Source organism: Caenorhabditis briggsae, assembly GCF_000004555.2.
Source record: "Caenorhabditis briggsae complete genome, chrIII, whole genome shotgun sequence".
Lineage (NCBI taxonomy): Eukaryota > Metazoa > Nematoda > Chromadorea > Rhabditida > Rhabditidae > Caenorhabditis > Caenorhabditis briggsae.
In genome coordinates, this window is record NC_013490.2 from 10,497,894 (window position 1) to 10,519,028 (window position 21,135).

The following is a 21,135-nucleotide window of genomic DNA, read 5'->3' on the forward strand; positions in this document are numbered from 1 at the left end:
GAATACCACATCGTCAAATTTCCGACAAAAAATTCGGAAATCGTTAAAAAAATCTTCAAAAATAGTTGAAAAACCTCAAAATGTCTGAAAATTTCACCAAAAAAATGGCGTTGCGCAATCGCGCTCGGCTGAACAAAACGCTTGTATCTCAAATTTTCGAAAAACTTAAGAAATTAAGAAAAAATATTTAATTTTTTGTCAAAATTTCAATCTTCTGAATAACCCCAATTTGTCAACACTCCAACTAAAATTCCATTTCGGTGGCTTAAAAAACTCCCCATGACCTAGAAAATCCCATAAATTCCAATTTCTAGGTCATCTGATGCTTCCAACTCCAGTGCCACATCGTTCGAATCCACCCCTCCGTCGTCACCAAAAGACGGGTCCAACTACTTCCAAGTAAGCCCCGCCCATTTTCATTGTGCCGCCTAACTCATTTCTTTCTTCTTGCAGGCCGTCTTTCAGTACTTTGCAAAGCCACACTCCTCCTCGACGTCTTCTTCTAAATGAATACTAAACTAAACTAACGTCGTCTGTACATATAATTTCCTGTAAATAGAAGATTTCTAAATACGAGTTTTTGTTTTCCAACCACCCCATTCCCAGTGAAGAAGGCGGGAAATTGAAGATAGAGTTTCAATTTCCTAAGCCCCGCCCCTTATTTTCTCTTGTTATTTCTGTTATATTCTGTATCACATTTGATTTGAACACCACTCTTTGCATGTATTTTTTATCTCTAGCTATCTAGTTTTTTCTCTCTTTTTCTATCTTTTTTCAGTCGTTTTCTCTTTCTTACTTTGATAGAGTGACAGACGGCGCGGCTGCCCGACACGTCGTTTTATAATGAATTACTCGGATTATCTTCCCCTCTTTTCCACTTATATGAAGCCTTTTTTCGAGTTTCCTTCTTCCCTTTTTCGATTTTTTTTTCTCGTTGTTTCAGAAAAAAATGAATTTCCGTTGATATTTTTTCTTCGATTGAAACTGCTTTAAACTTGCGATTTTTTGTAGAAAAAAAATATGGATCACTTCCTGAAACTTTTACCAAAACTGACGCCGCAGTTGAGAAAGGTAAGGAAAACTTTTTTTGAGAAGTTCCAGAAAAAAGGAAAAAGCAGAATGAAGCTAATTATAGGAAGAGCCCGTGTGTGCGTCTCGCTCTCGCTCAAGTTTTATAGCTCTTGTGGGAAAAAAGTTTCCAGTAAACAATTGGAAAAAAATTTTTTTTTTCTTTTTTTTTGTGCTCAAAAATAAAAAAAAAACGATTTTCTTGATCAATGATGATCCTTGAAATTTTCAACTTGAAAAAAAAGTTTGCTCGTCAGATGACATGTTTTCAGTGCAATTTTTCGTCATGGTGCATCATGGTGTGCGCACAGTACAAGAAGCGAGGGAACTAAAATTTTTGAATTATAACTTATAAAAGTTTAGAAAAAAGGAAAGTTATCTGGGAAACCATAAAATACGGTGAATTTCTAAAAAAAACCAAAAGTTCAAGAAATCGAAATTTCGGATTAATTCTAAATTTCAAAAGAGCAAAAAGAATGTTGCCTGATAATTAAAAAATACGATTTTTCAAAAACCGAACTTTCGAATTTTTGGTTCTTCACTTGGATTTGTTAGAGTCTGTTTTTGAACAAGAAAAAAAAACAAGAAAACATAAAAAAGCAAAAAACTCAATTATATATTATTCTGGTCCGCAAAATCGGAGTTGTGGAAGGTCTCACAACGACAACTACAGTAACCTATGAATATTTTTACTTTCCGTATTTTTATCTCGATTTTCGTGTGTTGTTCGTTAAGTTTTTCACTAAAACTAAAAAATTGATCCCTAAAAAAATTTAGACTACTGTAGTTGTCTTTGTAGTACGTTTATGATCTAAATGAAATAATAATGAAGGAAGTGTAAGTTTTAAGATTTTTGGAATTTTATGTTTCGATTTTCAGAAGTTTTTTGTACTGTAGCAATCAGCGATATTTCTAAAAAATGGGCATTTTTTTCAGGGTGATTGCGGAAAAATCGCTGTAATCGGAGGCTCTTTGGAATACACGGGCGCCCCCTACTATGCTGCGTCTTCGGTCTCCCGCCTCGGCGCCGATCTCATCCACGTCTTCTGCGCTCCAGACGCGGCTCCAGTTATCAAAGGATATTCACCGGATCTAATTGTTCATCCCGGGATGAATGCTTCTTCGATTCTTCCAAAATTAAATCGAATGGATGCGATTGTGGTTGGACCAGGATTAGGACGAAATCCAACACTTTGGCCGTTGCTTCAAGAAATTTTTAACTTTGTGAAGAATGAGAAAGTGCCATTTGTGATTGATGGAGTAATCTAGGTCACTAGAAATTCTATAAAACAACAAAATTCTTTTCAGGATGGTCTGTGGTTTGTGTCGGAGCACATTGAGCACTTCCCACGACAAATGGTCACCACAGTACTCACACCTAATATTGTTGAATTTTCGAGACTTTGTAAATCGGCACTTGGGGAAGAAGACGTGTTGAATGTGAAGAGTAGCAGTCAATTACAACATTTGGCAGCCGAGTTGAGCAGAAAAATGGATGTGACGATTTATATGAAAGGGGAGGTTGATTTGGTTGTCACTCCTAATGGCGAAGGTAAGATAATGCGCTCTATTGAGAATTTGAAAATTTTGAATTTGCAGTTTCTAAATGCTCGACGGATTCGAGTTTGAGGAGATGTGGAGGTCAGGGAGATGTCACTGCTGGATCACTGGGATTGTTCTTGTATTGGGCCAAAAAGTGAGCAATCCGAATCTTGAAGTCTTGGATTTTTTGCCAGTTACAGAATTCTTTTTCCAGGAACTAAGAATCCCTGAATTTTGGAATCTTGAGGTTCTTTTAGAAATCTTAAAATTCAAGAATCTTTAAAAACTCAAAAAAAATTCGAGAAATCCCTCGACAAAATATTTCATTTTGAAGTGGTAGCCTAACTTTCACTAGTTTGGTTTTTAGGCCACCATGGTGAAAAAGCGAATGGCCCTACATGTCCCTGGTGTATTTTTAGGTCGTTTTGAAGTGGTGGCTTAAATTTTGCAATTTAGTTTTTAGGAATTGAAAATGTAATTGAAAAAAAATCCGGAAAATTTGCCACATAGGAAAGGCGCCCGCTGCCGTGGCCTAGGTTTCTCACTGGAAATCCTCGTCCCCCGGCGGCACCTTTTTTTGAATTTTCTTCCTTTTCAACGGCGTTTTTTGGGAATTTCGGATTTTTTTTGAATTTTTTCGCAATAATATTCGGAAAATAGATAACTTTTAACACATTTTAATGCAATAAAAATTTTTGGTCGGAGTCCCCCTTTAATCTAAAAATCCCGGATTTCAAGGATCTTAAAAGTTTAGGATCTTAGAATCTTAAAATCTTAGAATCATACAGTTTCACAGTTTCTCAATTAAAAAAAAAATCAAAAGTTCAGAATCCAGAAGTTTCGAAATCTCTAGATTCAAAAAAAATCAGAAGCTTAAAATTTAACAATCTGAAAATCTCCTAAATTTGTTGTTCCAGAAATCTCGGTGACGACTGGACATCAGCGCACCACGAAGCCGGAATCTCCTCGAGTTGGTTAGTCCGAACGGCCGGAAGACGTGCATTCGAGAAACACGGCCGATCAATGAACACTCCTTTATTGTTGGATGAGATTCCGAAACTAGTGAGAGACGTAGAGACACGAGAGATGAAGGACACCGTTCATTCGGATAGCTCTAAACATTGATATTTGATTTATGACTTTTATGACTTGACGACTACTGTGACACAACCGAATAAATGTTTCTTTGGGTACATTTCTGGTACATTCTCTGAATTTTATGATGACAGGCGGGACCAGATGGAGACTTGAGATACGGTCAAAGGACGGGGGAAGTCCTCTATTCTTCTTGGTTTTTGATCTTATGGATTTTTCCGGTTTTCTTGAGACCTTTTTTTAAACTTTTTCAAAGGTTTCTACACAGCTTGCAAAATCCAATAGAGCGCACTTCTTCATTTTCTAAATTCAAAATGACAGTTTTTGTTATCAATTTACATGCTATGCAAACAAAATGGACACATAATATTGCACTTTTTTTTCTCTAATTCTCTAATATTGATTATTAAAAATAAATAATCTGCCGAGATCAGACAGAACATATATTTTATTGAATGAAACGAAATATTCTAACTATTTGTATGCGGAAACTGTTTCGAAACAACTATGGAACTTTGCGAAACGGTGGGTTTTTGCGTACTCGAAAATTCAGGCCCTGGTTTTTCACATCTGAAGGAAATTTTGAAATTTCAACAAATTTTCAATTTTTTGTTGTAAAAATATAATTTTTAAGGACACTCCTTTTTGCAAAGCTTCGACTTGCCAGAAGTTTTACTGATGTTTTTTGGATGACTACCACATTTTTTTATTGAAAAGACAGGAGAAAAAATTACGGGAAACCCGGACCGACCCGTGTCAATTATGGCTTTTTGTTAGAATCACAATCTAAATATTTGTTTCGCAGTGGACTTTTTTCGACTGTCCTTTACCTTTTCTTTGGGCACCGTTCTATACCAATTGAACATCTTTATTTGGGGATTTACAAATGTTATTAGAATTTGTTCGATAGATTTGAAAATTAAGAAAAATGTCAATCAAGAAAATAGTATTTAGAAGACTTTTTTGAACAGATTAATCGAAAGGAGATACCGTATTTCCTCTAATAGAGGCTCATGGGATTCTGTTTTTCAACCTCCTCTTCGGGATGTCCTTCTATTAGAGAAAGGGCTTGAATTAGAAGGTTTTCGGTTTTTAAATGAACATGAATATCTAAAAATGATAAGAATTAACTGAAATTATCAGAAAATCAAACAAATAATAATATGTCTGCGATGACCAAAAAGAAAACTGCACAGCCAGGGTGAGCTTCTGTTATAATTAGTTTCTATTATACAGTATTCCCCGTTTTGCCCCCATATAGCTCCCATTTTGCCCCCATATAGCTCCCATCACTCCCATTTGGACTGGGTAATCCCCAAAATTCACAGGTATCTCCCACTTCGCTCCAGATAGGGCTCAATCCTTCCCCCAAAATTACGTGAGTAGAGGTGGGCTTTAAATAGAGGTGGGCTTCTATTAGATGTGAGCTTCTATTACGCTTTGAAGTAGGTTACCATATTTTTTTATAAAATTAGCCCACCCTAACCGTCAACTTTGACCTAATTTATCTCGATTCCTGTGAAAGATATAAAAATTTTGTTAACTGATAAAATGTTGGTGATGTTATAGTCAATAATTTATCCGTTGACCACTTTTTGATATCTACTAAAGTAATTGAGATAATTGAGCTCAAAGTTGGTGGTCCGTGTCGCGCACAGGACGCGATTAGTAATCAGTTAACATGTTATCAACTGATCTTCCTATCTTTTTCTGCAAAACCGTACTTTGAACCTTTGCACTTCCCCGCTTATGGGGTTATTCAGCTAGGTAAAATACCGGTAAAAAACCAGGCATTTCACCTGTATCGCTTATTCAGTAAACAAGTAAACAACCCCCTGCTAGAGGTTTTTACCTGTGTTTGTGCCTGCGTCTCTCGAAAACCAGGGATGTTCGGAACGGAATTCCGAATTCCGAAAATTCCGACCATTTTCGGAATGAAATTCCGAACGGAATAATTCCGAGAAAAAAAATTCGGAATGAAATTCCGGTCGGAATATTTCCGAAGCTTTTTTTTCGGAATGAAATTCCGACCTGAATTTTTCCAAAGCTTTTTTTCGGAATTAAAATTTTTCGACTACAGTATGCCAGGAAAAATTTACCTGCGGGTCTCGAACAGAATCACTTTTGAAATTTTTTTTTTCGCTGTCGAAATCTTTCTGTCAATTTTCGAATGATTCTTGCGTTTTTGTGATGGGAAAATGAAATTTCCGCTGTAAAAATCGAAATTTAAAAAATTCAGAAAATTTTAAAACAGGAATATTCCGAAATTCCGAATTTTTGAAAATCGGAAAATTCCGAATTTCCGAAATTCCGAAATTTTTTAAATCGGATTTTGCGAAATTCCGAAAAAGGCCATTCCGAACATCCCTGGTATCTAGCCTCTATAAGCAATACAGTTTGGATGGGATTTAATTTGAGGGAATACGGTTATTTTTTTTTGCAATTTTTTCGGTTTCGAAAAATATTCGGTCCAGATGAATTTCTATCAAAAAAGTCGACTATGAAACCGAAGGTCTATTTTTGTTCAGAAATTTAAAAAAAAAAGTTAATCTTTCATAATTCTCGATTTTAGAAAATCTCATATTTTGGATAGATAATCTATAAGATATCTATGCAAGAGAGTTTGTAAATTAATCACGAAATTACCGTTTTCATTGCCTATAAAACTCAGCTTTTAAGCTCAAACGTCAGTTTAACTCTAGAAATGTTAGTAACAGGAAAATAGCAAATAATGCGGAGGTTACAACAATCCCGGGAGCACAAAATTTCCGACGAAAAACAAAATGAAAGAATTTTGATACCCAAAATTGTAGATTTCGTAAGTCAATCACCCCAATAATAGTTTTTGCCGGAAAACGGTAAATAAGATAGCTGTCTGATTTTTCCTGGTTCGTAAAATAAAAGGGTAATTCATGATGTGAACGTTTTCCCGAAGATCAAATTGTCTTTTTTTCTGGAGAAAGAAACATTGAAAACAGCGATTTTCAACATTAGGGCTTATCGTTGAACTGGAATATTTCGAATCCGAATTTAAGCCTAATCCTTTTCATTGATGCAGGAAGTAAACCGACCAGTTATTGACAGTAAACTTACCCAAAAACAAAAATATTTGCAAAACCCATCAAAACACTCACAATATTTATCCCCTCTCTTTTTCTCTTTGTCTCCCAGACTTTGCACAAAACTTGACCCTTTGGTTTCCATATCTCCATTATCTCTCTCTTGTCTCCTTTTGTTTGTCAATCAAATGTTTTGATTTATCAAAATCGTGTCTTCCTGTGCTGCTCTTTTTCATTTTCAAGTGTTTTCTCTTGCGACTATATTAAGGCATTTTCATTTCTTATGCTTCATGTCCCAAGATCACAAAAACTGGACATTTATCTGTCTTTGAAATCTTTGTTCGGGGAACAAATTGAATGAGAGAGAGAAAGAGAAAAGAATATTCAGTTTCAGTTTCTGTTCGTTTCAGTCTAGGGAGAACGCTAGCACGGAAGGTATCGTTAATGCGCTCTATTGAATAATAATTGTTTGCTACCGTATCCATTTAACCCTAATTATCTTGGTTTCTCTGATTTATATCCTAAATTTCATATTGACGCAATTTCAGGAATCTTATGATTTAAATTTTTTTATTTCGATTTCTTTTTAATTCCGGAATTAAGATATTTGTAAAGTCAAGCTACATAAAATTGGGAGTGATTTTCCAATCGCTCAAATCTTAAAATCTTAAAATCTCTCAAGTTATTTTTCGTAGTTATTTTTGCCTGCTTTTCTGAATTTTGTTTGTCTTTACCAAACGATTTTCCATTTTTTAAAATAAACTTTCTAGAAAAAATTGAAAATACCGTAACCACTCTAATATAATCCTACTAACTTTTTGAGCCAGTTTATCTCAGTTTCTAATAAAGATATAAAAATTTTGAAAACTAAAAAAATGTTTTTGATCTTATGATTAACATTTTGTCAATTGACCACTTGTTGATATCTTTTACAGGAACCGAGATATTTAGGCTCAAAGTGGACGGTTCTGTTCTGCTCGGAATCCAAATAGAGCCCATTTTCATACTCCCTGTTCAATGAATGACAACTAAAACCAAACTTCATTTTAAAATCCATACAATACATTGTCACCTGACAAAAAAGTACTGAACAATGTATGTCATTTGCATTTCAATACTCAAAAAATAACACCAAAAACTAACTCTGTCACTCCTCTGTGTACATTTCGAGGTGAGGAAGTTTTAAGACTTTTTTATCATATAAAATACTTGATTTTTCTGTGAGATCAGATTGAAAGTGACAAGTTCTCTTCTTCTTTTCCTTTGTTCGCAAAAAATTGGATCTTATCTAATTCGTTCTATTACAACGATTTCAGAGACATCAGACGAAGGTATGCAGCCTAAAAACGCCACGCAACGTCTTCTGATTCAGAAGATTCTGGTTCTTCTGGGTCCATTCGTAGCTGTTCCGCTTTTGTTTTTTGGACCGGTAAGGATTACTGTAGACATTCTGAATTCCAAAACTCCAAAATTCCAAAATTCCGTAGCTCCGAAGTTTCCGAATTTCATTGAATTCCATAGAATTCCGAAATTTGAAAATTCAGAAACTCCGAAGTTCCTAAATTCCTAAATTTCAAAGTTTCATGAATTCGATAAAATTTCAATTCCATAAGGACTCAAACTCCGAGAAAATTAAAAAGGATAGAAATTTCAGCAAAATTCGAACTTCCAAACAAGAATTTCATTTTTTCAGGAATACAGATGTCTATTTTCAATAATCTTCTTATCAATATATTGGATTGGAGAAGCTTTCCCAATCGGTATCACATCACTCTTCCCGTTGGCTCTTTATCCAATTCTTCAAATCGTTCCATCCAAACAGATTAGTCCTGTTTATTTCAAGGTTGGCTCTTCTACGGCGTTATCAGGATGAATTTTCCAAATATTTCATTTTCAGGACTCAATTGTATTATTTATGTGCACTTTGATCATGGCGATGGCAGTTGAAGCAACTGGATTACATCGAAGAATTGCATTAAAGCTTTTGACAAAAGTTGGAGCCAAGCAACCCATGTAAGGCTGAATTTTTAATTGATTTACAGACCATGGCTTTAAAAAAGAACCCATCCCACTTTCAGTTTTACAGAATGCTTCTTGGCTTCATGTGCATCACTAGCTTCATGTGAGTTTACTACCTTACCCTACGACAATTGCGTATTATTTTCAGCTCCTTTTTTGTCTCTGACACAGCTTGCACTGCCCTGATGTGTCCTACCGCAGTGGCTCTTCTGATGAGTATGTCAGATGCGGTGCATCATTTGAAAGAAGGAGATAACAAGAAGAAACCCGTGGCAGATGATGCTACTGTAGCTGAGAAATTAAGAATGGACGATATGAGTCCACAGGATTCGGGATTTTGTAAAGCGTTGATTTTGGCATGTGCACATGCTTCGTTGATCGGTGGAACGGCGATTATAACATCGACAGGACCGAATTTGGTTTTTCGGGAGAATATTAATAAGTGAGTGGTTTTTGAAAGTACAGTATCGGTAAATAAAATATACAAAAACGTATTTATTTCCTGTCATTTTGACTATTTTCTTCATGAGTCTGGAGCTCGGCTGTCAAGTTTCCGTTCACTTTGAAATTTTTGGAGGGTGTAAAACAGACCTAGATTGAAAACTTTGCATTCACAGAATTTTTTGAAAATTCCCAGTTTTCCAGCTATTTGCCAATTTGTCAAAGACACTTGTTTTTTTCAGTACAAAACGCGCCGAAAAGGAGTGTGTCTCAGAAATCGGCAGATAGCTGAAAATCTAGGAATTTTGAAATGCAAAGCTTTCCGTTTAGGTCTGTTTTCTACCCTCCAAAAATTTCAAAGTGTTCGGGAACTTGACATTCGAGCATCTGGCCGAAAATCAACCATAATATTTTTTGTATACCGTAAAACTTATTGTTCCAAGGTATTTCCAGAGGGCCTGTCTATTACAGGGCCCTTCAATTAGAGAGGGGTCCTTCTATTTTTCCGGTCATATCTTCCAAAAATTTTCATGAAAAAATTTGGTCCATTTTTGCTTTAAAGCCATTAGAATCTGTAAATTTCACCGCAAGCCACTTTTCAACAAAATGAAGTGTTTCAAAAAAATTTCTGTGAAATTGTGAGATTGGACTGTTTTTCCCTTAAAACACATGGAAATTTATAATCTCAAACAAAACATTTTAAGCGAGCCCTTCTATTACAGGAGTACAGGTTTTACGGTATCTTACTGATCGGTACTGTAAATGAACGGCATTTTTGAGAAAATCATGTTTCACACCTCCACACTTCTCAATTTTTACATTTTCCAGACGCTACCCAGAAGGCCAAGTCTCAATGACCTACCTACAATGGATGGTCTTTGCCATCCCACCAATGTTTATTTATCTTTTGGCATCTTATGTAGTCTTAGTGGTGAGTTTCGATCCACAATCAAAAATATTAACCCCATAATTTCTGATGTTTTAGTGCTACTTCATGGGACCATCCACTTTGGTCCGATGGTTCGAGAAGCCATCCAAAGAGGAGGCGCATATGAAAAAGGTAGTTGAAAAGAATATTCAGTCAATGTATGAAGATTTGGGAGATATTTCGTAAGTGTTAAAATAATAGAACAAATCAAAAATTAAGTATTTTCAGATGGGGAGAAAAATCGGTCTTTACATTTTTCGTTATTCTAATTGGCTCGTGGATTTCTCGCGATCCAGGATTCACTTCCGGATGGGGAGATTTGCTTCCACATCGGAATTATCTATCAGATAGTGTTTCTGGAATCCTGATAGCTTGTCTTCTTTTCGTTTGGCCTAAAAACCCATTCGACCCCATTGATCCAACAGCTCCAATTCTAAAATGGATCGATATGAAGAATAAATTCTCGTGGTCCTGCACCCTGTTGATCGGAGCTGGATATGCGATTTCAGAGGGAGTTGATGTGAGTGGTAGCATTTATTTTGAAAATCTTGAGCCTTTTTTTTCTTCAGAAATCCGGACTGTCGAAACTAATTTCTTGTGAAATGCGAAAGATTTTTGTGGGTATGAGCTCTCTTCCATTGCAATGTGAGTCATTGAATTTTATGGTATTTCCAAAAAAATTAATTTTAGTGACCGTAACCACGGCAATTGTTATCATGACCGAGTTTGCCAGCAATGTGTCAACTGGAAGTATTTTTATTCCAATCGCTCTTGGAGTGGTGAGTTGGTAAAATAATAATTGAAATTAGTTATCTTGATTCCTGAGATATTAAAAAATTGTCAACTGATAAAATTTTGGTGATATTGTGATAAATAATTTATCAGTTGACAAACTTCTGATATCTTTCATGAGATAATTAAGGTCAAGCCAACTGTAAGGAAAAGGAGAAGCGGTTCCCTACCTTGTTTCTATGTTTGAGCTCAATTATCTCAATTCCTGTAAAAGATATCAGAAATTCGTCAACCAATAAACTATTCATTATATTATCACTAATTTTTTATCAGTAGACATATTTTTGATTTCTTTTACAGGAATAGAGATAATTGGAATCAATGTAACTGCCGTAAACACTCTAATAGAGTCTCCGTAAACGTCAACTTTGATTTTCTCGGTTCCTGTAGAAAATATCAAAAAGTTATCTGCTATTTTTTTTTTGATATCTGCCACAGGAACCAAGAAATTGGCTTGGAATTAAAAATTAGGGGGAAAGGTACCATTTCTCATTGTTCGAGTCATTTTGATCATAACTATCTTGATTACTGTAACAGAAATCAAAAAATGGTCAACTGACAAAATGTTTTTCATAAAATTATACACATTTCGATAGTTGTAATTATATCTCTCATGAGAAGCGAGATATCTCGGCTCAAAATTAGGTAACAATTACAGGCCGAGTCCATGGGAGTCCATCCATTGTATCTGGCTCTTCCGACTACGGTAGCTTGCTCATTTGCATTCATGCTTCCGATTTCAACACCACCAAATGCGATTGTATATGATACGAAAGTGATTTCGATGCTTGAAATGGTAAGAATTTTTTTTGCATAAAAAAAATGAAGCCCACCCTATAAATGTACTTTGGGGGACAATCATCTCGATTCCTGTGAATGAAATCAAAATTTTTGTCAACTGATAAAATGTTAGAGATAATATGATAAACATTTTATTAGTTGACGAACTTTCGATATTTTTTGAAGGAACCGTGATAATTGTGCTTGAAGTGAGCCTATAAGGTCAGGCCACATATTTTTTGTAATTTCTAAAAATTCCTATTACAGAAAATCTATAATAATTTTTCCAGATAATGTGTGGATTTATCCTCAATGTTGCATGTATTATAATCACCTCATTGAACATGAATACCTGGACTTATTTCGTGTTCTCTCTCAACACTTTCCCCGAAAACATATCAATTTCGAATTCTTCATATCCAATTTGTTAGAAAATTGTACAATTGTGAAACTTTATAAGTTTTTTCTTTGATTTTCGTGTGTATAATGCTTTCAACAGATCTCTGCTGAAAAAGATATAGTCTTTTCTTTTATTTTTTCTCTTTTAAAAGAAATAAACATCTTTGTCATTTCCTCATAATATTTGCGTTTCGCCTTGAGATGTCTCTTTAGACAAAAAAGACAATAAATATCAAATAATATTGTTTTTTCAGCTTTTTTTCACTGAATGGATGTGAAAATTAGTTTAGCCTAGAATTTGGAATTTTTCGAACATCTGAAAATTCTAAAAATTCAAAACTTGTTGTGGACAATAATAATTTCCAAGGTGTTTGTTGTTTTTACCCAAACAATGGTAGTTTGTATTCGTCAACATGTATTTTTGTAAAGGGTTCTAGAACTATTCTAGATCAAATAAAAAGAAGGGGTTTTTTGTCATCGAGCGAGGGAATCTTTTGAATCAAAAGAACCGCAAAAAATGGGTTTGAAAACTGATTGTTTTCAGATTTTTCGTTGTCGAACCAAAAATGTATGTTCTTAAAAACTAGTTTCCTATGATTGTCTCATATGATTAACTCGTTTTGAACAGTTTTCTATCATCTGAAAGAGCTGGAAAGTCAGTTTCCGTTCCCAATAAATTTTGCGAACTCATCGTAAAACCTGCAATAGCAGGGCACCTCGAACTGTCAACTTTGAGCCGTTTTTCTGTTTTCCTGAAAGGTATTTTAAAAGTGGTAAACTTAACTTTTTTGTTGATATCTCTTATGAAAATCACAAAAAAACGTAGCAAATGATTCACCATTTAATTAATCCAGTATAAAAAGAAATAGTAAGATCAATAACTAATTTTCTTCTTATTTTCAGTCTGAACCATCAGAAGCGCTCCAAATGGTCCCGTTTCTCGTGGATCATCGCACTTCATGAATTGTCTGATTTCAGTTCCAGGCATTGAAAAAATTGTCTTGTACTTGACAGCAGATTTCTCAAGAACACAAAGCTCGTTTCTAGATCCTCTACCAGCTTTTGACCTTGCTCCTGATCCAGTTCATTTTCCACAATATGCTCCTGGCTCCTGGTTCCAGCTCCGACATCGGTGGTTCAATGTTAAAATCTGCCACACGGAAGATTCCTCGGGTTCGATTCCCAGTCGTTGCACCATGGACAGCGCCACGTATATACCTCAAAGACCCAGGACCCAGGACCCTTCTCGAGCTTCGATTCTCTGGAGCCCAGTGAAGGGAGAACTGATGTTTCCCTCCACTGTCCTCTTTCTTTATAGTACTCCTCCTGAGGTCAATGGGGCATCAAGGGTCGTGGGTTTCTACGTAGCATTTTTGGTTTTAAATCACTTTTTTTTTTCAAAACTTTTTTGCCACGTGGATTTTGTTTTCGATCACGTTTAACTAAAGTTTTTTATCACGTTTAATTAATTATTGAATTTTCACTTTTCAAATCTGTGAAACAGGTCCTGTTTTTCATTTTTTACTTCGGAGCAAAAATTACTATAAAAAAATTATTTTTTATCTATTCAAATAATTTATGACAGCGTAGGCGGTTTGTTCTGAACTGTCACTTCTTCTTCCTCTTTTTTCCGTTTCGTTACCAGTTTTCAGAACATCTTCCGCGAATTCTCAGAATGCGTCTGGTCTCTCTTTTGGTATTCCGAAAAAAAAAACAGTAACTGACATGTGATCCTTCTTTTTCTATTTCCATCCCCCATTCATTTCCCTCTCTTTTCCCCTTAAATCACATCAATTCTTATTGCCCTCCTCCTTTTCATTCTATTCCTAACTTTTTCCATGTCTACCTATTTCTTTAGAAGACGCCGTCGTCACGCCTTCAAACTTTTCGTTTTCTTTGGGAGTTCAAATTTTTTCATGATTTCCGGAAGCTGAGCAATTCTTGTGGTTTGTGCGGTCCCTAATAATTTTGTTCTTTTTTTTTCATATTTTGATCTGCCAAAGCCTTTTTTTTTAATTTTTCAAAGATCAACTTGTTTCAAAAAAAGTAACTCAATATTGCAAAAGATTTTCAACAAAAAAAAGTAGCTCAAAAACATGGATAACGTCATTCTAGTGAAAAAAGTAGGTCAAATATCTTCAGATCAAAAAAATGTGTAGATCAAAAGTTGTTTTATGTGTAGATTGATCTTTCAAGTGAGTGAAAAGTCCCACGCTTCCGAAGAAGTTTTGTCTATGACCTTTCAGCCAATGACAAACAGAAATCGATATCGGAGAAGCTTCAGTTCTTGAATAGTGATGCGGGTATTTTTGGATCTCGATTTGATTTTTTGGGATTTTAGAACCTACCGTCAACTTTTTTGGGATTTTAGAACCTACCGTCAACTTAGACTGAGTATATCTCGGTTACTGTAGGATGAATCCAACAATGTTCAACTGACAAAATATTTTTGATATTATGCTTAACGTTTTTTTTTCCGTTGACGGGCTTTCCATATCTTTGCCAGGAGCCGAGAAAAAGTGACTTTAAGACAATTAGCGGTTTTCTATTATAGACTTTATGGTATCTCATTTTGAATGATGTTTTCAAAGAAATGTCAATTTCAAACAGAATTTTGAAACTCTTTTTTTCAAATATGAGCAATAACTCAAATTCAAACTCAAAAATGAGAATAAATAGTTTGACCTCAAAGAAGGCAAAATCGAAAAACTAGGATTGTTATGTGTAAACAAATACACAGCGGGAGATCTCTTGATTTCAAAAGATTTTCGTTTTGTACAGGTGGTCTTTGAAATCGTATTAAAAGATATTCTCAGATTTTCCGATTCTAAAATTTTGATTTTGTCGAGTTTCTGTAAGATTTTTAATTACAAAAATTGCTTTCAAAAATTCTTTTTAGCAATCTCTATTACAATTATACTACCAAAAATTCTCCACATCCCATTTTTTTTGCTTTCCAGAAGTCATCATGTCATCTGCATTTTTGTATCCCCCCTCCCCTCTCTCTCTCTCTCTCTCTCGCTCTCTCTCTCTCTCTCTCTCTCTCTCATCCAGAAGCAAAAATTTGTAATTTCCAAAAACGGGCGGCAGGGGCATACCACAAGAGATGAAACATGAGAAATCTAGGACAAACAAATATGAATTCAGAGAGACTTTTCCGGTTTCAGCCTCCTACGGAAAACGATGAATATTTGGTGGTGGCATCCAAATCTCAAAATCTCACGTCTTCTGCTTTTTGATCTTGTAGTTTGGTGATTAGAGAATTAGACTTTTTGATTCCAAGGTTTTCAAGACTTTAGAGATTGGAAAAATTCTTATGGTTAAGGTCATAAGAGAAGAGCAAAACATAAACAGTTAGCTCAATTTATCTCGGCACCCTGAGATAGGTACTGAAATACGGTCAACTGATACAATGTTAAGCATATTATCACCAACATTTTATCAGTTGTCCAAAATTTGATATCTCAGATAGGAACCGAGATAATTGAGCTCAAAGTGCACATACAGGGCGGAATTCTATTATAGCAGATACGGTAGTTCAGTGGCTCAAAAATGTTCAAAATCACCTTAGAAAAGCGGAACTGTTTAATTTGAAATTATTTTTTGGACCACATTTTCCCATGTAGTCTTCTGGTTTTTTGTAGTTTCTTAGAAAAAGTTCATCCAGATTTTTTTTGGAGGTAATCCCAAAAAAGTATCTTATTTCTTTTTCAATAGTATGTCTCGTTTCTTTTCTTGGATTTAGGTTTCAAGAGTTCATATGAACACAAAAAAGACTACAAAGTACAAAATTTTGGTGCTCAGGTTACTAGAAAAATGTTCTAGGACATTTTTAGGTTGAAGGACTTTTTGGGAATTTTTCTGAGTTTTTGAGAATCTGTGTTTTTTTTTCTGAACTTTTTAAAGATAAGTTTTTTAGTCATATTGTGTTTTGATTCTTTTTGGAAATTCACAATTTTGAGATTCTGTCTTTTTGAATATTTATGAAAATTTAGAAATTTCTGAATTTTGAACTATTCTAAAAATAGGTTGAATCGCTGTAAGATTATATAATATCTGTTTTTTGAAACTCCATTTTTCAAAAAAAGATAAGAATCTCCGAAAAGTTTGATGTTCCGAAACTTTTTTTTCTTCACAACCCCAAACAGTTTTCCCAAGGGCTATCTTTCTATTTTTGTTCCCTTTTTTTGCCATATCCAAAATAAAAATTTGCTCTTTTCACCCCCCAAAAATACCGTATTGCACAACTTCCCAAAAGTTCCAATTTCCTCGATTTCTCAGATTTCAAAAACTTCATAATTTTTAGAAATTCCAACAGGAAATTGGAAATTTCGACTCATCTTTCATTTTTAGTACATCTTCCCCCTCTCTTTTTCTCTCTTCAATTTTCTTTGCCGAAGAAATAAAAAAGTTTTATCATCATCACTCTGAAAAACATTCGAGAGCCAACTGACACAATAAAAATGTCTGCGTCTCTTCGAAACCTATACTCTCTCTGCTCGTTTAGTAATTTCAGTGATAACCCAATTAAAGTGTCATTCTATTTGTTTGACTTTGCAGCTGACTGACCAATTTGTCTTTTTTCTGGGTTTTTTTGGGCTTCTGGTGTTCAAATATATAATTTTTCGAAAAAAAAAACAAATAAATTCCCAAATTGTTTGAAATCCTTAAATATTTAATTAGAAAATTCCCTTGCCCAAATTGTATTGTATTGTATTCAAGAGTTGTAATCAAGAGTTGAGGCTTATTTCTATCAAAAAAAAAAAAATAAATATTGTTTTAAAGGTGAGAATACACGACAATTTTTTCTCGAAATTCAGGAATTTCTTTTTCCAGATAAACATATTTCCAGAAAAAAACATGTTTACGAATCAACATTTTTTCTCGCAAATTGAACCGATTAACTCGAACTGATCTAATTTTGCACCTGATAAGAACTCAATAAACGTCGACATTTTTTTCTTCCTATTTGACTACTGTGTCTTTTCTAGAAAATTCTATCTTTTACTACTTTTTAAAATTTTTTTCTACAGGAGGATTAGAAGAAGGAATTAAATTTGAAATATTTCCGTAGTTCTAGAAACCACTTTTTTCCGGGTGGTTCCAAAAAATGGAATTGTGGTGAAAAAAGTTTCTTACGTCGATTTTTAGGAACTTTTAGGAACTTGTAGAGAACTAGAAAAGCTAGGAAAAGTTTTTTGCAGGGATTACTGTAGATTAACGAACTACAATATCGAAGATAAAAATGTTTAAAATTCTTTTGCTTTTTGATGTTTCCGAACTTTTTGTTTTAAAAATTTTAGTTGGGGTTTGTCATAAATTCATGTTAAAAACCCAAAAATGAAAGAGTCTGAAAATTGAATTCAAAGAATATGATTTTTCTGAAACTGAAAAGGTTCCGTAGACACTAATAGAATTTCCCGTTAACTTTGAACCCAAATATCTCATTTCCCTAGAGAGGGATGAAAAAGTTTTTAACTGATAAAATGTTTATAATAATTTCAGAAACATTTTGTTAGTTGACAACTTTTTGATATCTTTTACAGGAACCGAGATAAACTAGGTCAAAGGAGGCACCATATTTCCTCCGATAGAACTCCACTTCTATACTTATAATTTAAGCTCTATTATCTCGTTACAGGTTAAAGATATAAAAAAGTGTCAACTAACAAAATGTTTATCATAATATGACTAACATTTTATTAGTTAACAAATTTTTGATACCTCTTATAGTAACCGAGAAAAATTAGCTCTAAGTTGACAGTCATTATTTTCTAACTTTCCTACGATATTCCTAATTTCCCTCATAACCAAATTTTTAAAATACTTTGCATTTCTATTTGAAATTTGATTCGAAGTGGTATGCGCATAATAACACTTTACATGACTTTTATAAGTCATGAGGTTCTGCTTAGCATTTTCTGAGCTTTTCCCCTCAAGTACCAAACCAACCCACCCATACAAGTGGTATGTATCAGTTTCCAGCCAGCAGAGAGAAAAACAAAAATATTTGTTTCTTCTTTTTTTCTCCAAGACTACAATTCTTGTTTCTCATCGAGACTTCTGAATCACATTAAATGACCCACTTATTCTTTGATGTTTTGCCGAAAAGTTCCGATGAACGCTTCTTCAGACAGCCCAATCAAATTCTCACCTACTCATCTTTTTTTTTCGTCTAGAAGATATTTGAAAATCTAAACACGGGGCAAAAAGAAAAGGTCAGCCATGTGTTTCTTGGGATTCTGAAGGAGAAGACGATCATCAATTTCATTCCGGGGTTAGTCTCCAGGAGCCCCAAGAAAAGATACACACAGGAAAAAAGACATTTTAACGAGTGGCTCTCTGTCTCTCAATTTATTTCCCCTCAATGAATCATTTGATTGCGTAGGGGGAGGAGAATTGAGTGATTTTTGGAATCGATTTTTGGGATCTTTCTGTTTCTGTTTATGAATTTATCCAAATCGCTTTGCACAAATGTTTTGAAAAAATCAAAAATTCAATTTTTAATTATTTATTATTCTTGAAATATAATGTTCTCTCCAATTTTGAGCAGATTTTTCTCGTTTATTGAGAAAGATATCGAAAGTAGTCAACTGACAAAATGTTAATCATTATATCAGAAATTTTTTATCAGTTGGGCGTTGTTTTTTGATACATCTCACTGGAACGAAATAACTTTCGTCAAAGATGACCTTCTATTAGAGGTATTCGCATATTTTGCTATTATAAAGTTTCTTCGATATTTTTATCAAAATTTGTGAAAATTTAATAAAAGTCGTCGAAGCGAACAATTTTGCCAAAACAAGTGGTTTTTCTTGTGTTTTACGCTCAAGTTCTGGCTCTAGTTAGTTGTTTTGGATTTGAACAGTTTTGGGATAAACAAACTTTTAGAAATTTTCGGATTTGAAAGGGGGCCTTCTGGCTCATTTCACAGCCAGAAACTGGTATTTTCTTGTTGAATTCCGGCTCTAGTTGTCCGAGGAACTTTCTATGGAATTCGATTTTTTCACATCCAAAGTTTTTAAATACAAATATTTCTTCGAAATCCAAAAAACCATCCATCTAAATTTTGAAATTTTTTGAAAGTTCAATTTTTTCAATTTCTAATTCCTCACACCCCACTAATTTTTATTAATGACATCCAAAAGAGCTTTGGAATATTCTTATTTCAAATTTCCAGTGTTCTTTCCCCTTTTTTCCATCTGATTCTCTATCTCCCCAAAATTCTTCATTTTTGTCCTTTTTTGTGTTTTCTGTGTACCACACTACCATTAGTAAAATTGGGTCCTCTTTTCGGTTTCTTTTTTTTGAGAGAAATGAAACAAATAGGAAATAGGAGAGAAAGAGAAAAATATGTGTTTAGAGGAAGAATGTAATGTTTCATTTTTTGCATTCACATGTAAATATAAATATAGATAAACCGTTTTGAACATTTTTGGGTGTTTTTTTTTGTATTTCCTGTGCTCTGTTAGGGTTAGTTTAAACATTTCTACAGTTTCTTTGTTTAGAAACCAAAATTTCCAGGTTTTATCTATTTTTATGTCTTGTTTCACACAGTTTCTGGGAAAATTAGGCTTTATTTCTGTTCAAGGTACAAAACCAGACTTCTAGAATGATTTCTAAAAATTCAAATTTGAAAAATGAGATAATCTAAAAGCCCTTCTATTTCTGTAACCTTCGAGAAGGTTCTTCAAATATTTTTGAATTCCCGCTAAAACAGAAAATTCGGGACCACCTCTAAAAAAATTGAAAAAGAGAAATGGAGAAAAGTGCAATTTGGTGAAACCTCAAAAATTTCTTTTTTTTTTAATTTTTCACAGATGCTTTTCAACTTTGACCCAATTTATCTCGGTTCTTGTGAAAAATATCAAAAATTGGTCAAAAGATAAAATGTTTATCATATAATCGCAAACATTTTATCAGTGGATTACTTTTTGATATCTTTTACAGGAACCGAGATAAATTGTGTCAAAGTTGGTGGCTCTTTTATTACATGTTGTACGTTAGTTCCGTTTGTTGTACTGTAGTTCCGGTACTCTCTAAAAGTTTCTTGACAGTTTTTCCAAAAGAAATTTTGTTCCTTCCTCTTCCATTCTCCAAAAAAGATAATGTGACATTTTGGAATGCCTCTTGCCTTTTAGTATTCGTGTTCTATTGTTCTGTTCTTCTGTTCTCCTATGTGTTGCTTTACGGAAATCAGAAAAGGAAACAAAGTGGTCTCTGTTTCTGTGTTTTTGAGTCTAGAATTCTGAGACTTTTTGATGATCTATGAGGTTTATTTTATCGTCGTCATCACAAGATAGAAAAAAGGTCGAAAAAATAGATTCTTCTGGAGAGAGAAGTGGATGTCTGAGGAGCAGTAAGAGGATTCAAGGATTAGTGACACGTTTTCTAGAAGAGTTTTACGATTCTGAGAAAATGGGTGTGACGAATATTTAGGGTTATGAATTATGAAGACTTTTAAAAGTTTTCGAACTTGTCAAGCTCAAAATTTTGGATTTTTCGAACTTGACATTCTGAAAATCTGAATAATGAGATCTTGAATTCGATCTTTCATTCTTATGTTTCTGAACTCTGAGATTCTGTAATTTTGAGCTTAACATTTCATACATGATTTTAATTTTTGGAAAAGTTTGTTTTTAATTCTAAAAACTCCGAAAATATGTTTTTTAATGTTTCTGGGAATCTGAATTTTCGAATTCCTGTATCTTCAAATCTTCGAATATTCAGAATGAATGTTTGAATTTCTGAAAATTCTGAATTCATTTGAAAAATCGAATATGTTAATTGAATTCATTGGAAATTCACAGGTGATTCGCGAACAATCCGTTACGGACGCTTCGCGTTCGCGCGCAGTTGAAATAGGAACCGCATACGGACCGCACGCGAACCGTTTTCAGTAAATAGCAGTACATTATTCGGATTGATCCGTATCCTGTCCGTTCGCGAGCTCCGTATCCGATCCGATTGCGAATCATGACCAGCCGGATCCGTTTGCAAATCAAATTTTTT

At 34.2% G+C, this 21,135-nt stretch overlaps 4 protein-coding genes across 4 annotated transcripts in view; all 4 read left to right on the forward strand.

Moving 5' to 3' along the window:
- The window catches only part of Cbr-ikke-1, a gene marked incomplete at both ends in the record, with an annotated part of 5,874 nt that extends 5,364 nt beyond the window's left edge, over positions 1–510 (forward strand). Inside the window, 2 exons of the mRNA XM_045244356.1 lie at positions 315–399; positions 454–510. Of these exons, the coding sequence (XP_045093319.1) occupies positions 315–399; positions 454–510 (142 nt within the window). The remainder of the gene's footprint in view (positions 1–314; positions 400–453) is intronic.
- A 510-nt stretch (positions 511–1,020) lies between these two features.
- Positions 1,021–3,735, forward strand: CBG06820 (the record flags this gene model as incomplete). Its single annotated transcript, XM_002642375.1, has 5 exons — positions 1,021–1,071; positions 2,005–2,328; positions 2,377–2,620; positions 2,668–2,764; positions 3,528–3,735. The coding sequence occupies 5 exons, from the start codon at positions 1,021–1,023 to the stop codon at positions 3,733–3,735; spliced, it is 924 nt and encodes a 307-aa protein (XP_002642421.1).
- Positions 3,736–8,097: 4,362 nt separating this feature from the next.
- Positions 8,098–12,155, forward strand: Cbr-nac-2 (the record flags this gene model as incomplete). The annotated part of the gene is made up of 11 exons (XM_045244357.1): positions 8,098–8,193; positions 8,458–8,607; positions 8,662–8,777; positions 8,851–8,886; positions 8,932–9,225; positions 10,053–10,155; positions 10,210–10,334; positions 10,381–10,672; positions 10,722–10,931; positions 11,603–11,740; positions 12,015–12,155. 11 exons carry the CDS (start codon positions 8,098–8,100, stop codon positions 12,153–12,155), a joined length of 1,701 nt encoding a protein of 566 aa, XP_045093318.1.
- A 7,321-nt stretch (positions 12,156–19,476) lies between these two features.
- CBG26012 lies at positions 19,477–19,542 on the forward strand (the record flags this gene model as incomplete). The annotated part of the gene is made up of 1 exon (XM_045244358.1): positions 19,477–19,542. The coding sequence occupies one exon, from the start codon at positions 19,477–19,479 to the stop codon at positions 19,540–19,542; it is 66 nt and encodes a 21-aa protein (XP_045098582.1).
- Positions 19,543–21,135: the final 1,593 nt, after the last annotated feature.